This window comes from Talpa occidentalis, unplaced genomic scaffold, assembly GCF_014898055.3.
Source record: "Talpa occidentalis isolate TD23 unplaced genomic scaffold, MPIMG_talOcc4v2.1 talOcc4.12, whole genome shotgun sequence".
Lineage (NCBI taxonomy): Eukaryota > Metazoa > Chordata > Mammalia > Eulipotyphla > Talpidae > Talpa > Talpa occidentalis.
Window position 1 is genome coordinate 91,677,254 of NW_023601212.1, and position 17,236 is coordinate 91,694,489.

Sequence of the window (17,236 nt, forward strand, 5' to 3'; positions counted from 1 at the left end):
AACTCCTCACAGGAGGAGAAGGAAAGGATCAGCAGGGGTTCAGATTTTGAGGGGGCAGCTCTGAGAAGGAAGCAAGTGGGGAAGCAAAAAAGCAATTTCAGGGGCAGGGACATGCAAGGAAGGAGCCCATTATCACCACAAGACAACAGCCACTGCTGCCACTTACTTGGGGAGTGTGGTCCCGGTGCCAGCTTGTGCCACCTCATCACTATTCCCAACAATTTTGTGAGATAGTAATTATGGAAACACCCATTTCACAGATAAGGAAACTGAGGCTCAGGGTCACAAGTAAACCACTAATAAATGTCCAAAGTGCACTAAGAAACATGATGTGTCATACTCCAACCACACACTGGCACAGCCGGGACCTGGCATCCAGGAGACATGACCTTACTCTGGTTTGCTTTCATTTCTCAAAATGTGTATTCTGGGTTTCGAACCCACACAGTTCAATGCATGGGTCTGGGGAATCTAAGCCTCTTCTTCAAGGTTGCCTCTGATGTGAGTCTAATGCAATGATCATATTACTCTGTGCTTCACACTTTGAGAAATCCAGGCTGGTGTTAGGTTATGCTCATGGGCTCCTTTGCTAAGTCAAATCTTCTTTCCATGATGAGCCCAGTTTTTAATCTTGAAACATGAGTTTCTTCTGGGAGTTTGTGATGGTGGACGGTACTGAATTCTTACCTCTACAATGACTTTGGGCTCAAACTGGACAGATGGTGAATGAAGAGTGTAGACCCTGCTGTGTCCATGGTTCAAGCAAGCACCCCAAAACAGCCAGAATCCAGCCTGGGTCTGACAGACACCAGAAGACATCAGACGTCTTCAGCTGCAGTAATCTCCTGCTAACTCCAAAATACAACAGCCTCACTGTGTGCTCCCAGGAGGATGTAATCCAAGGCGGGGGACTCTGGGTTTGGGGTCGTGATCCACCTGTCACTCATTCATGTGATTTGTGTGGGCTCAAGATCTGTTCCCACCCAGGCCCCCAAGACTGTAAAACTATAGTTCCTGGTCTTGAGTGACATCAGCTGGTTCGATCATAATGAACCTTTTGACAGGGAACACAGAGTCAACGTCTGTTGTTCTTTCCCTGGATTTGAATCTGATAGAGTCCCAAGTGATGCCAGTGGTCATTTTTGTATAATAAAGGATGAGGCTTTCTCAGAAGATCAAAACCTAACAGTATCAGAGCTGATAGATGGAGAGATAACAACCTAATCTGGAGACTCTCCAGGCAAATCCTGGAGAACTCTTTTCATGATCCAATAAATTCCCTTAATCAGTGTTTGGCTTCAAGAGGTTTAGATTGGGCTCTCTGTCATTTGAAATTGAGAGAGACAGGGAGAGAGACAGAGAACTAATTAATACCTCATATTGGCAAAGGACTGGAAACAATCATAAGCCAAAGGAACATGAAGTGAGTGGAACTTTATTTCTCTACCTTCCTCTTTCTGTTTCCAAGGGATCTCTAGATGCATAACTTCTTGAGAAATCACAATTCTTCATTAGCAGGCTAAGGCTTTGTGGAGATTTTCTTGGTAGGGAGGGTTTTGATGAGACACCCATATATTCTCATCCCTTTTCTGAGGATTATGGCACACCCACCAGAAATTTCTAGCTAGGGCCATCTCTCTAGCTAGTAATTGGACCCAGGCACCTGCTGGGTATCTCTTGTGGGATGTCTCACAGGCACCTCACGCCCAGCAGAGCCTGGTCTCTCTTGCTCTCCTCTTGGACTCATTCCTGTGGACTCTGGATCAGTGCCTGTCAACACTGTCTGTGAAACTGCCTAACCCTCAAACCTGGTAGTTAACCTTCTGTCCGACATCTAGCCCAGTGGGTCTTGTGCACCTCTTAAAATATCAAATGTGCTAACACCCTTCTTGTGTCTGGCACTCATTAAAGCAACTGCCATCTTGTACCAAATTATTCTAAAACCCTCTAACTGTTGTTTCTAATGACTTTTCCTCCCTATCACCCCACACATCTTCCATCCTGCCTCCAAGGTGATCTTTTCAAAATGCAAATGTGATCAGTCTCCTCTCTATGCTGAAAACTTTTCAAAATCTCCCGTGTTTTTCTAATCTGTTCCAAATTCTACACCAATGTCCACAAGACACACCTGATCTGGGCTCCACTCATTTCCCATCTCCGGGTCTCTATCTCTCACCAGATACCAACTATTCTCAATCTCTGTATGCTACTTTCCATATCTTTGTTCCTTTGTATTATTTTTGGCTGCCAGGAAAGCCCTCCTCTACTTCCTACCCCCATCATGGAGGACTTGGCTCCACACCCATGATCATCAATGCAGATACCTGTTGTCCACAAAGAGCCTTCTCTGCAAACTTATCTGGTTAACGAATTGCAAACTATGTGGAAATTGACCTGGTGTGAATGTTGCTACTTGGGGGAGGGAGAGCGTGAAGAAGAGGTTTGGTTTAAAATTGATTAAATGATAACCCAAGGTTTTGGCCTCTGTGATTTTTTGTGCTAGATTAGGGTAGTGGCTTGCGTGACTTGGTTTCAAGAATCACTTTTTCTAACAGCACGTGATTGGGAAACTCCACATCTGATTTTCCTATGATGGGGGAGAAGAGAGGCTCTATCACTTTGGGTCACTTTGCTAGAACATTTTGTCTTTCCTTCACCAAACCCTGGAATCACTGACAGCAACAAGAGCTTTGTGTGGCTTGTCTATGCTTGCTGACTCCACCCACATTTCCTTCACACCCAAAAGTGCCTCTGTCATGCCTCCAGGGTTCCAGTTTTTACCTCTTAGACCCTTAGCAATATGAACCAAAGAGAGCAGAAAGGAGAAACAGAATGGAGTTGGTTCTATTCAGGTCTCCACGCACACATGCACATGTGCGCGCGTGTACACACACACACACACACACACACACACACTTTGTCCCAGAATGTGGCCCAACCTCTGAGTTAGATTCCTCTTTCCTACCTAGAAGGGAAGGAGGATCGTAAAGCAAGTCCATGGCTGTGTTTCGCCATCTTGGGGTAGCCAGTGGTCCCGCTGGTGAAGAAGATGACCATTGGGTCCGAAGTCTTTGACTTAACACAGGTGTGCTCAGGGGATGCTGATCTGAAAATAGGGTATAGTGCAAAGGACAGAAGTCACAGTTTTGATTTGCCCATCAAAAGAAACAACATGACGTTTGGGGTCATTTTTTCTCTGATTTTAGAATCTAGCATAAGATGTGACTTTGCTGTAATATTAGCCTATGGGGCTGGAGTAAAACAAGTTTAAAAACTGAAATGAAATTTCAAGAAAACAAATCCAGCAACATTGATGTGTGATATGAAAGATGCCTGAAGGTTTTCTGAATCAGAACTTTGGAGATAGAAGAGGCCTGTCGTCTGTCCATTACTTCCCTAACATTACCTGCAAGGTATTCCTGAAGGCACCCAGCACCTGGGACACAGAAAGTGTTTGCTCCCCAAACTACCTGAGACTCAGACTCACATTTCACCTTAAAAAATTCACTTTCTTTCAACTTCTTCACATACTTGTTTTTATATGAAAATAGTACTTCAAATCCCTCATCCAAAGGAAGATACAACACAATAACCCTCTGATTTTTCCACATCTCCTTTGTGCAATCCAGAGGTGATTATACTTTAGTGAGTGAGAAGCAATTCCATTTTCTTATTTTAAAGATAAAGCAGTCACAGCAAGAGAGGGGAAGGAATGAGCCGAGGGGAAGGAATGAGCCAAGGGTCAGGCAGCAAATCAATGTCAGATCTGGGAAGAGGTTTCTGGTGTCTGACCTGGGGACCTGCCTACCATGACTGTCTGTTTCCAAGAACTTTGGGGTGAATAACTTTCTCTCAACATTTCTCAGAAAGCACATTTATTAGACTAGAAACTCACTTCATCAATGAGCGGAAGTCCAGCCACCCTTCACGGCTATGATCGGACACCAGGAGCTTGGTTTTCAGATTGGGGCACTCAGAAGCCACGGAGTCCACCTCAGGGGCAAGGGCTTCAGTGGTCACGATACTCTGGGCTTTAGACACTTGTAGTCGGTAGAGAATGTCCTTGGCCTTCAACTGGGTGGTTCCTGGCATGAAGATGATTCCTGGGAAGGAGAAGGAACTGTTTTTTTTTTTTTTTTTTCTTTCACAAACATGAGTTTCAAGCCCAACTTATCTGCATAGAAATCCTCTAGCCGCTTTCAGATGTGGTCCACAGACTCACAGCACCAGCTGCACCTGGGACACAGACTCACAGCCCACTGCAAACTTGCTGAATCAGAATCTGCATTTTAACAAGAGCCCCAAGTGAACCTTCTGCGTATTAAATTTTGAAACACTGCTAGAACCTTTTCTATTCTCGATGGACCTATCGAGTAAGCAGGTGGGTCCTATTTTATGCCATCAGAACAGTGTCTCTGACTCGGAACTGGCTGCCTCCCTGCCCTGCCTCCATCTTTCTCCCTTCACGTCTCTCTCAGACAGTCAATTTGTTGTCATCTTGAATCTTTCTCTTCATTCCTCACACCCAAAATTAGTTACACTATCCTTTGAACTTTCCTACATTCTCTTCCATCTTCCAACACCAACATTTAGTCAAAGTCTTTCTGTGCCCCATTGGATTCTAACCTATTTCCTGGATGCTGTGTCTTGAACCTTCCTACTACCTATCCTCCATATTATTATTTGCTTAAGTTCCACAAAGTACTAACATTTCCCTCCACATGTCTTCTCTTCACTAATTCTTGTGCCCTCTCTTCGAGAAAACACTACACTCCCCATGCTGACATCGAAAGGCTGTCCAACCTCCAGCTTTCTCTCCCACAACTTTATTCTCTACTTCAAATTACCCATTCTTCATACAAACTTCTTCTGACTCTAAGCCTTTGCATGTGATATGGCCAGTCTTAGAATTTGCTTTCTTTGCTTCTACATATTTTTAATTCTGCTTACCCTAGGGGGCTCAGCCCATGTCTTAGCTTTCTTATGGATTATCTCTTAGCTCTACAGATGACATGGCTTCTCTATACTCCCTCTGCCATTGCAGTTACTTCTTGATTCCATATGATTTTGATGTCTGCATCAACAATTGTATTGTGAAAGAATGGGAGAGAGGGAGAGTATGTATAAATATACATATAACAAGAGCATAACAGAATGTTGTGTGAGCATGCATAATAGAAGGACTGGAGTAATAAATCTATGAATCCCATTCTGGCTCTAAGTTATACAAATAAACTGAAAGAGGAAGGGAACTCTCCACAGAAGAATGATAACTAATAAATGTAGAGTGAGTGCTAGAAATAGAAAATTCTCATATACAACCACCTTAAAACCATGCCATTCAGTCATGAATCATCAAGAATAACCAAACAATAGGGTAAAAAACTATTGGGGTGCAAGATACTCACATAGTCTTATTATATGTTTCAGCACAGATTACTTATTAATTGCAAAGGGGAAAGGTAGTTTTACAAAGGTGGATATCACTTTATTAAAGTGATAGAATAATACAACTCATATTGGACCAAACCACCATCATATACTTCCTGGTGGGATGCACTGAGAAAGACAACTCCTACAAATAACTGTCATGCAGAAACTGCTAGGGGATACTTTCAGATTAAAAGAACTGAGGAGACATGGCAAGTAAATGCAACATATGATGCTAGTTTGGATTTTTGGGTTTAAGGAAAAAGACAGTCTATAAAGAACATTATTGAGGCAATTGAGGAATTTGGCTATGGTTGTATTCAGGCATCTGCATTGTATCAATACTAGACTTCTTGTGTGATAACCCTATCATAGTTAGGTGAAGGGAATGTCCTGGATCTTAGATGTATGCTCCAATGTTTATGGATGTTGAGCTGGAATTTATAGGTGTTACAATGTCTACAACAAATTCCTAGAGTGTGGCCATTGGAGAAGCAAGCCAGAGGGACACTATTTGGACAGACAGTCACTCATATAGGAGTAGGATTGATTATTCCTTGGACAGTAGGGCCTAGTGGAGATTTAATCATGGTTCACACTGAAGATATTCATGATATATTGAACAGGTGGTAGATGGAAAAAGGAAGCTCTGGGTTGTGGTCTGAAGTAGGGAACATTGGTAGTGAGGCTGTCAATTCAACCAGAATTCTTGGGCAGGGAGCAGTGGAGGTTGCATGGAGGCATACTCCCATGAAAAAGGGGAAACATTGTGGAAGAGCTGGGGTACACCATATAGGATGGGTCCCCAACAAATATCAGAGCAGGTTTTCTAATCTGCACTCCTCCTTCCTGCCCTCTGGGACTGGTACTTACTTTGGGAAGCACACAGAAAACACAGGGACTATGGAGTCTCTCATTCGAAACCCTAGAGATGAAGGATATTGGAGGTACCACAAATATGAGCCAGTTCCACCCTGACTCATCCATATCAACATCTGGCTCTCTCCAAGTTTCTCCCCACCCTACTGACTCAACAGCTACAAAAAAAGATCTTAGTACATATAGAAACCAGCAAAGACTTAAATAACCCCCAAATCTAAAGATATTAAAACAATGATAACATAGGGAAACTTTAAGTAACAAAATGGGTAGACAGAACAACATAACACATTCAAATATGAGACATTGAGAGTATGATATCACAAAGTGAGAACAATTCTCCAGAATTCAAACATGAAAAGATAGAAGATTCTATCTCCCTATTAGATAGAGCTTATATAATAAACTGCTTTAATAAACTCAGAGATAGAAAAATCAGAAAAGCAAGCCAAAGAAATACAAGATAACTCAGAAAAAACAAGTCAAAGAAATATAAGGAAAAAAAGTTAATCAAAGAGACACAACAAAGCTCCCAAAAACAAATTAATGAGCTCAGAAATAAAATCAATGAACAGAAGGTAAAAATCAAAGTTTTAACAGGAAAATAACAGAAATCCAGGAGGTAAAGAGTTTAATAAATGAGAGGAAGTACTCTACAGAAAGCTATGAAAGTAGAATAGATCAAATGGAGGATCAAATCAGTGATCTTAAAAATAGTAATGGTCTAATGACACAAGTGGAAAAAGACAAAGAATATGTTAAAAAAAAAAAGGAGGAGGCAATTTGAGAAATATCTGACACTATCAAGAAAGCCAATATAAGAATAATGGGTACCCCAGAAGAGGAAGAGAGAGAGGAGAATAGAGAACCTATTGAAAAAAAATGAAAGAGGAAAACTATCCAGACCTGGGGAAGGAATTAAATATACCAGTCCAAGAAGCTGAAAGAACACCTAAGTGCAATGACACCTATACCAAGACTCACAGTAGTGAAACTAGCAAGAATTACAGAGGAAGTAGGACTATTGAAGGTATAGGGGGAAAAACAAGTAACATATTAATGTAGTCCCATCAAGTTTACATCAGACTTCTCATCAGAAACTATAAAGGCAAGGAGAGAATGGAATGATGTACTCAAAGATACTCAAAGATAAAAACTGTCAACCAAGATTGCAAGACTCTCTTTCAAATACAAGGGGAAAATAAAGACCTCAAATAAAAGTTGAAGGAATCTGGGCCTCCCTAGTGGTGCAGGTGGTTGAGTGCAGCGCTGTGAAGCTGTCCGCAGCCTCTGCAGTGCGAGTCCAATCCCCGCCGGCCTCGGAGCAACCCACATGGCAAGCAGACCTCTCCTGTCTCGCCCACTGCTCCTCTCAGCAGTGTACTTCATCAGTCTGCCTGTTCTGTTCCCTGCTTTGTCTCTGGTGAATCCTCTCACCCTCCGACGCATCTGGCCTGTTCCTTGGCTCTTGTATAAATAAAATAAATCCTTAAAAAAAAAAGTTGAAGGAATTTGCAAACACTAGATATTCCCCTACAATAAATGTTGACAAGAACACTCCTTGTCAAAATCCTTTGATCAAAATCAAAGTAAAATAATCCACAAATATTAGATAAGAAAATAAATACACAGAGCCAGGAAAGTAAGGCAAAACACTCCTATGTTCATTGTAGCACTATTTACAGTAGCCAAGCTATGAAAATCATTTAAGTCGCCAACAAAAGAGCATTGATTAAGAGGATGTGCTATATATATATACATACATCATGAAATACTACTTAACTATTAAAAGAAAAGATGAATTCTTGCCATTTGGAACAACATGGTTGAAACTGGAGAGGATTATGCTAAATGAAATAAGTTAGACAGAAAAAAGACAAGTACCAGCTGATTTCACTCAGATGTGGATATAGAGAAACAAAACAAAGGACCTGACAAAACTAAACCAAAACAAAGACCAGAATTATGAGTGCAGAATTGAGGCTACTAGAGAGGGAAGGTGGAGGTTGGAACAAATGAAGGAGGAGGACCAATGGCTTATGGTAAAGGCCTAGGTCCTGAAGAGATACAGTGTTGTAAATCAATGCTATCTCAATAATAAATAAATATAAATAAATAAACAGAATGGGGGTGATAGTACCTACCTCAAATGTTCTTATGGATTTGAAGGTTCTTATCTGCAGGTTCCTATCAAGTATTCAATAAAAAATAGCTTTACATATATGTACATGTACACTTATATATAATTTGAGTCCAATAAAGGGAAAGATTGTATAGGAGAAAGAAATTTAGGCAAGAGAAAACACCTAATGCTTCAGGACCAATTAGCGCTAGGCCACCTCTGAGATTACCAGGATCTGTTTGAGTCACTGACCTGATCGGATGCAGCCTAGGCTCACCAACCACCACTCAGGCACCCGAGGCAGAATCAAGGCTAGGCGGTCTCCGCGTTGCAGGCCACAGTTCTGTGTCAACATGTTGGCTGTACGGCAGCTTAAGTCTGTTATCTCTCTGAAACTCCATTTCACTTCATCTCCTTGGTTATTCACCCACCATAGGGCTGGGTTTGGACCTCTCTTGCCCTCCTGTTGAAGATTATACATAATATATTACTTCTTGTTTCAAAGGAAAAGGCACTTTTTTTTTTTGCAAATGCTCTGCCAAGTCATATTTTGTTGTAAGCACAGTTCAAGGACTGGGACCTTATTTTAAAGTATATGTAGAGAAAAGAGAATTTGGAGGATGGGTGTAATTTAGTCAAGTTCTTCTGACCTACTGTAGTCACCTCCTCTCAAGTCACATGAAATCATGAACAGACTTCATGTAACCTACGGAAGACTTAAAATTCATTCTCCCATGTGTCTCTCTTCGTTCCATATAGACAGTAGGTTTCTTTCTGAGGATATGCCTCAGTTTTTTCATCTCTGAGATGGGAACAATAATACTGCTTAGAAGGAGTCAAAGTTCACTAAATTATTTAGTAACTTAATAGTCAAGTATATATGACAGTGCCTGGCACATAGTAAGTGCTCAATAAAATTACCATGACTATTACAAAAATTAAAGCAGGCTAATTTAATTCTTGAACATCTGGGAGAATTTGCATTTTAAATTAAGCTAACTCTAGAGATGAAATCAGTAAGAAGGCAGACCAAGAAACTCTAGGTTTTCATTCCCTCACAAAAGAGCAAATAAATTAAGAACAGACTAATTAAATATCTTTGTGGGAGTTCTAAAAATAGCCAAGTACCCACAGCAATCTACAAGTGTCAAAACAATAAAAATCCATACTCAAAATTATAAGAAATTTTGTGGTGTATTTGCTCATTCTTATCTCCTCTCTTTTGGTGTGGTGCAGCATGGTCAGGAAGAAGCCACCCAATTTCTGGCTTCTGCTCCTCTTGGGATAAAAAGAAAGGGTGGACATTATTAGCAATGCTCTGGGTTGTGCGAGGGCTGCTTTGAGGGCTTCTGGTATCACATGACTTGAAGCTCAGGTGAGAATAGAAGTGTAGTTTAAATACACATTGAATATTTGTCTCTCAAAGTAGTGCTATATGTTAGGTACTTGCTAAGTCTCAGCTGAATGAATGAATGCCATATCAAAGAGGTAGAAAAAATGAATGTGGACATAATATGACCTTTTATGAACAGGTTTAGGAGGTTGCTCCAGGAATCAATTCAAGTTGAATGTAATATCTTAGCAGCCTAGAGTAAAAAAAGATTTGATTTTCAAGGCCACTCAGAGTTCTACATTGGTGACCTGAATGAGAGACTGTATTCTTCCCCTTGGTTTATGTTGTTTGACTGACAAAGCACTTTCTTTTGTTTTATAATGGATTCTTTGCCAACTAAATAAAGGCAAAATATTTCACATAAAATTTCACATTTCACAAGTAAAATGCGTTAAAATGTGGATCAAAATAAATTCGGTTACCCTGATGATTTGAGTTGTGTTTTGATTAAGCCATGGATCAGTTTCCAGGTGATGCTTTAGTCATAAGATGAGGACCAGGAGCCAGAGTGGACAGCAGTGCCTGCCTGCTGGAGGGTCTTTCAAAGCAGCAATTTCAAGGTTCACAGTTCTTGTAAAGCAGGTTTCTAATTTAACTTATTCCACTAAAAAAAGTCTGTTTGTAGCCTGGAGACAGCTATTTTATCATCATCAGATTGTGACAGGGTTAAATAATGTGTTATATATTCAGACAGTCTGGAACCAAATCCTGCTTCTTCATTTATTAGTTATGTAATTTCTGAGAATATTTAAACCCTTAGAACTTTGGTTTTCTCATCTGGAAATGGGGATAATAAAAGTGCCCATCTAATCAAAGTCTTAAATGCAAATTGTTTGATGTGGCATTAAAAACATGCTCTCTATAATACAGGCATTCCCACCCCCCTTTGGAGTTATTATAGAAATACAGAGAAAGGAAAAAGAAGGAATTAGGAAGGGGACTCCCACAAAAGGTAAAAATGTGTATACACACACACACACACACACACGTCTTAGATATTAGTACATGAATGCATCTTCCTGGGAATTTAATAATTATTCAACTCATCGACTCCATCTAAGGTGAATGCTCTTTTATGTACAAAGACAATGCTGGATGAATTTTTACACTACTGACATCACTAGTGGAGACTTAGTTACAGGAACACCACCCAATGTCTACTGAAATTCCTGGTGTCACTACCTTACCTTTCTTGGGAAAAAACAAAACCAAAACAAATCAAGCCCTTAGGATTTTCTGCAGAGACAAGTAACCTCCAGAGACCACAGGAACTGATCTTTTGGATATGCCTTAAAACCCCCACTGACAGGGGAGATTGCAGTTGGATTCACCACTCTCATAGGAGGATGGATGACATAACTTAGCTATATATGTCAGACACTCAGGTATGCAATCTGGTAGTTTGTTCCCTTCCTCTCGAATGTAACCTGAAGTCAAGCCCAAGTTTGATGAGATGAATTCCAGTTAGACTTACCATTCAACTTGCTGAGCTTGTGATTAGAACTTTTGCACTTGGTCACAATTATGGAGTAACTGACTGTGTACCAGTCACTTTCACTTGCTTTCTTGTTTTTTATGTGAGATTATCTCTGTTTCACAGATGGCACCATCAACTCTCAGAGACGTGGTGAAATGGCTAGGTTGAGAATTGAAGCCCCAGACATCAACTCCCTCCCTGACACTAGTAAGCTGAGGCAGAAGCTGCCCTTGGTTTCTTGCCTCCCCGGGCTGCTAGGAACAAGATAAGACCAGTGAGGCTCATTCCTTTTCTCACCACCCTGTCTCCCCACTCCCATCCCAGCCCCACTCAGGAGGCCTTCTCACCATTTCCATTTGAGTCCAGTAGTCCACTATATCATTTGCAAAGTTAAATTCCTTGGGTCTATCATAATCATTCCATCTTGGGGCTCCGACTTCTGATAAAGACTGGCAGCGCATGTATTGAGTATAAAAGCCATGGAAGGATTTGTGGATGCCCCGGAACCTCGTCAGCCACTGCATGGTGGGGCACTCCTCAGGATTCTCAGATCTCCACCTGTCATGGGAAGACGTGGCTTATAGACTGATCATGTATTTCCTCCACAAAATGAAGGCACATTCCCAGTTAATTGCTACGGTTATAGCTTTGTTTTGCCTCGCTGGAGTTTGGAAGACATAATTGATTTGGGTGGGAATATCTTCTCCTAGGAGCTTCAAAACCACAAGGCAGAAAAATCATGGGGAGGGTCTGTCACCAGTAGACAAGGTTGGTACACAAGGAGGGTCTTCTCTTCATCCTTGCAATTTAAGCCCAGGATGGCAGCCATGTTGCTATCCCTTTGTTGTGGAAACCCACCATTTTGAAAGCCTTGTGCCCCATGCTGTCCTTACTCTGGAGAACCCTCTTTCCACAAACCCAGCTGTCTGGTTTTTAATGGAAGTTGTCATGTTTTTACATGATCCCCCACCACCCAACCAAAGTTGATTGGTCCAGGGTTAATAGTCATTTCCATGATTTTAAAATCCAAACGGGAATAATCATGATCCCTCTTCAAATTGTGTGTGTTTGTGTGTGTGATTGTTTGTTACCAATGCTTGCATAAGACAGTCATTCCCTGGTTGAAACCCTGAAATGTGCATTTTGAGTTATGGTTCCTGTCACGTGGAGATAGTCAGTCAACAGGAGAAAAGAAAACCATCTACAGAGGCATGCAAATGAGGGGCAAAGAGTATCTGAGAGGCATTCAGGTTGTTGATTTATATTGTTCTCAAGGTCCATTTTCATCTCTACCCACTCTCTTGTTCACATCCTGTCCTGGCTGGATTTTATGAACAAACACTTTTTTCTTTGCCACAGATTGGGTTTCTGTCACTTGACACCATAAGTATATGACAAGTATCTACCACCATGTTCAGGACAAACAAGGCTATATAATAGCATCTTCCCTACTGGCCCTGGAGTTAGCCTTGGGGTCTTTGCTGGGACAAACAATCCATCAGAGTTGACACATGATATAAAACTTCTTTGCCTCTCTAGGTCCCAACAAGTGTCCCTACTTGGGAGCAGAACCTCATTTACAAGGATTCTTCTTGAAGTTTGATTGTGAACAATAGTTTAAGCTAATCATGAGAATGTTTGAGCAAAGTTACTTTGCAAATAGCTTTCAGATTCAAGCACATGATCATGAGACTGTTGACTGGAGAAAATTACTCTGCAAACAGCTTTGAGTTTCAAATACTTTATCCTTGCAGACAATTGAGTCACCTCCCCTCAGTTTCAACATAAGACAATATTGTTTGACAGCTGAATCAATCAAGAAAACTTGAGTCAATTTCCTTCAGGATTTTACCATCACCTAACCCCAATGAATTCAGATACTGTGATGTACAACCAGGAGGGGAGGCATGCTGAAGACACAGCAGGCTACTATCTGCAGAAAAGAGGAAAGTTATGTGAACAGCCCATCCCTTCGAGTTTCTTTGTCATCATGATTCCCGGGGTCACATGTTTCCCCTTCTTTTTTTATTTTTTAAAAAGATTTATTTATTTATTTATTTATTTATTTATTTATTTATTTATACAAGAACCGGGGTACAGGCTAGATGCGCGGGAGGGTGAGAGGACCCACTAAAGACAGAGGAACAGAACAGGCAGACTGACGAAATACACTGCTGAGGGGAGCAGTGGGAGAGACAGCAGAGGTCAGCTCGCCATGTGGGACCCTTGCCAGCTGGCCGGGATTGAACCAGTGCTGCAGAGGCTGCGGACAGCTTCATAGTGCTGCGCTCAAGGCCTGCACCACCAGGGGAGGCCCTCCCCTTCTTTTGTAGTGCCTGTCAATCAAGAGTACCATCTTTTGTTTTATTAGAGCACTTTTGGACAAGAAAGATCCTACAAAGCCCATTAGTCCAGAATTGCCCTCAGACATATTCCCTGTGGCTCTCAACCTTGGAGGAAAATTCGAATTGCCAACATATAAAATTTGTGGGATATTTAATTGAAAAGTCTGAAATTGAAGGTTTCTTTGAGTAACATAAAAGGTCTGGCAATACTGGATTTTTATTTCAACCTGGCAACAACTGGATGGAGCGGAGAATAATCTGCCTTATTATTGTGGAGAGTTCTGACACTCCCTGTTTTGTCACACCTATTTACTTCTCTATTTACTGTACCCATTAAGTCCCTGTGGACTTTTGAGCTTAAAATTTCTGGCCTAGGTCACAAGAAAGACAGGGACTTCTTCAAGGTTGCCAGGCAAGGTTGGTAGCTGGTTTGGGAAACCTGAATTACCTGCTGTTTCCTACCTCCCTCCAAAGGCATAAGCTGATTTAAAGCAAGACTATCACTTAGTTGCTGCTTTCTATATACAAGCATATGAATGCCCTCAATATTGTCCTTAAAATACTCAAGGATATTGCAAACAACCCCTTAGTAAATGATGAAAGACCAAAACAAGAGAGAGAAATGAGGAATCTAATTAATTAGTTAATAAATTATTAAATTTATTTAGTATGGGATAAATATGTCCCCTTAAGATTTGTATGTTGAAGCCCTATTACCTTGGAAGGTGACTGTGGAGATAGGATCTTTAACAAGGTGATTAAGTTAGAATGAGATCATCTAGAAGGGTCCTAATCCAACATGACTGGTGTCCTTTTGAGAAGAGATTAGGACACACACACTTGCTGACAGAGAATGTCATGAGGACAGTCATCTGCTGGCCAAGGAGCCAGACCTGAGAAACAACCCTACAAACACTTTGATCTTAAACTTTCTCACCAAAATGATGAGAATAAATTTCTGTCATTCTAGTCCCTCCCAGGTCTGTGGTACTTTGTTATGGCAACCCTAAATACTAACACACCCCTCTTAGTTAAATAAGAAAGGAATTACTGGGCCTCCCTGGTGGCGCAGCAGTTGAGCGCTGGGTTGCGAAGCTGCCCACAGCCTCTGCAGCACAGGTTCAGTCCCCGGCTGCTCCTCTGCAGCACAGGTTCAATCCCCGGATGCTCCCCGGCCACCGGAGGAGGGGCCCACATGGTGCCCAGACCTCTCCTGCCGCCCCGCTGCTCCCCTCAGCAGTGTACTTCGGTCCTTCTGCCTGCTCTGCTCCCTGCTCTGGCTCTGGTGAATTCTCTCACCCTCCCGCGCTTCTGACTGTACCCAGTGCTTGCATAAATAAATAAAAAATAAAATCTTTAAAAAAAAAAGATCTCTGGAACTAGAGTGTAAAGAGTAGAAATGGGGATAAATTCTTAAGCATGGACACTACAAGTTCCAGCTTCTGCACGGATGAATAAGAACCTGAACTCAGGGTGCTAAGAAGGCTGAAACTCAGAGAGCTCTATATGTCCATTTCTCCCACTAGTTACACGTCTGTCTTTATGACTGTATTTCTATATCTAAATACCAATCTTTGTAATTGTACCAGTGCTTATCCCTGTAAATTTATATATATAACCATAACTTCATCTATATCTGCACTTATATCTGGAACTATATTGATAACTAGATCATTAATATATCTATAATGATATTTATAAATACAGTTGACCCTTAAACAACATGAAGGTTAGGGAGGCTGACCCCCACACAGTCAAAACTCCACATGTAACTTTTGACTCCCCCCAAAACTTAACTCTTAATAACTTGCTGTTGACCAGAAGTCTTACTCATAACAAAAACAGTTGATTAACACATATTTTGTGTGCTATATCTTATATTTTTACAATAAAGTAAGCAAAGAAAAGAAAATGTTAAGAAAATCATAAGAGAAAATGCATTTACATATAACCATGTATAAGTGGACCCTCATGACATCAAACACATAATCAGTACCCAAGAAAAGCATAGAATCTTCTCTTTTTGTCATAATAAGAAAACTGGGAGATGAAAACTGAAGACAGGAAGCCAATATGTCTGCACAGTTCTGAATTATAGAAAAATATATTTTACTCAACAGCTATTTATTGTGGATCTACCATGTGCCCCATATGCATTTAGATACCAAAAGAGATTAATTAGACTATAAGAGTTCCTGCTCTCTTGGAGTTTATAGGTTAAAGACATCTTATGAAATAGTTTTAAGCAACAATCATTTGAAGTGCTTTAATATGTCGTTTGAAATCAGTTTTGCATTGTGACTTTGAGAGGAAGCTAAGTTCACACTGCATGGCCAGGAAACAGTACAGTGGAGAATTCTTACAAAAGAGCTTTAATTTCACAAGACAGGAGTGAAAGTCTACTTTATGAGGCAACATGCTTTATGTGTTGTAGGGAATCCTGGAGTTAAAGAGTTTGGCTCCACTGCCTATCAGCTGGGTGATATTAGTAACTGTTTATGTCTCTGAACTTGAGGATGCAGTAACAATACCTATCACCTGGTATCCAACAAGGACTTGAAAGATAATGTACAAAAATCACTTTACATGCAGTGAGGGCTCAATAAATGTTTATGTGTCTGAACTTGAGGATGCATTAATAATACCTATCACCTGGTAGCCAACAAGGACTTGAAAAGATAATTTACAAACATCATTTTACATACAGTGAGGGCTCAATAAATATTGAGGTGCTCTCTAAAGCCCAGCAAATTTGAAACCAAAACCTCTCAGTTAGATATTTTCAATAAAGTTTTCTTAAAAGGAAATCACTTCACAGAATGTGAACCAATGTCTTCAGAGTGGAATTTTCTTTCAAGTGTTTATCAAGTGAAAGAGTGGACTCTTTCACTCCCTTCTGCACCCTTCTTCCATGACCCACCACATTCAAAACTGCCCAGCATTAAATTGATTATCTTCTACATGTGAGCTACTGAGCCAGATATGTCACATGTATCCCCCTCACTCAATAGCACTACCTTCATTTTGCATTTTAGGAGATGAAATATCAGAGAAGTTAAATAGCTAACCCAAGTTCCACTGACCTGTAAGTGCTATTGCAGAACTGAACATTGGCCTTCAGCTTTTAAGTCCAGAAACTTGTATATATGCTGCAACTCTGTGCCTAACAACAACAACACACACACACACACCTTTCCCCCCAAATAAAATGTCATTGACCTTCTTCATCTTACCTGGTTCTGTCTAGAAAACAGTTGGGCTTGCTGTTGGATAGGCTTAGAAAAGGAGACTTTGCATGTTCAGTTCTCTCTGATCAGAAGTTTCCAGGATTGTGCACATAACAGAACTTGGCTCCAGCCCACAGCCGGGGTGGAGACCGTGGTAGGAACTGGATGATTCAGAAGGGGGAGGAGGTACTCATTTACAAGTGGGCAAAAAATGAATTACAGCCTCCGTGGCGAGACAGAAAAATAAACTATCGAAGTCACCTTCTCGTAGGGTGACTTGGTGTAGTGGCAGGAATGACCACAGTGCAGGTTTTCTAGGATCCCATGCAGACTGGGTAAAGGAGGAGTCAGAGTCCTCAGTGG

At 41.0% G+C, this 17,236-nt stretch overlaps 1 protein-coding gene across 1 annotated transcript in view; it reads right to left on the reverse strand.

Moving 5' to 3' along the window:
* LOC119242359 (acyl-coenzyme A synthetase ACSM6, mitochondrial-like) overlaps positions 1-17,236 on the reverse strand; it is a 272,902-nt gene extending 255,666 nt beyond the window's left edge. The window contains exons 1-4 of the mRNA XM_037508078.2: positions 16,880-17,236; positions 11,649-11,859; positions 8,684-8,894; positions 3,896-4,103 (exon numbers count right to left, since the gene is read on the reverse strand). Of these exons, the coding sequence (XP_037363975.1) occupies positions 3,896-4,103; positions 8,684-8,894; positions 11,649-11,825 (596 nt within the window). The 5' untranslated portion in view covers positions 11,826-11,859; positions 16,880-17,236. The remainder of the gene's footprint in view (positions 1-3,895; positions 4,104-8,683; positions 8,895-11,648; positions 11,860-16,879) is intronic.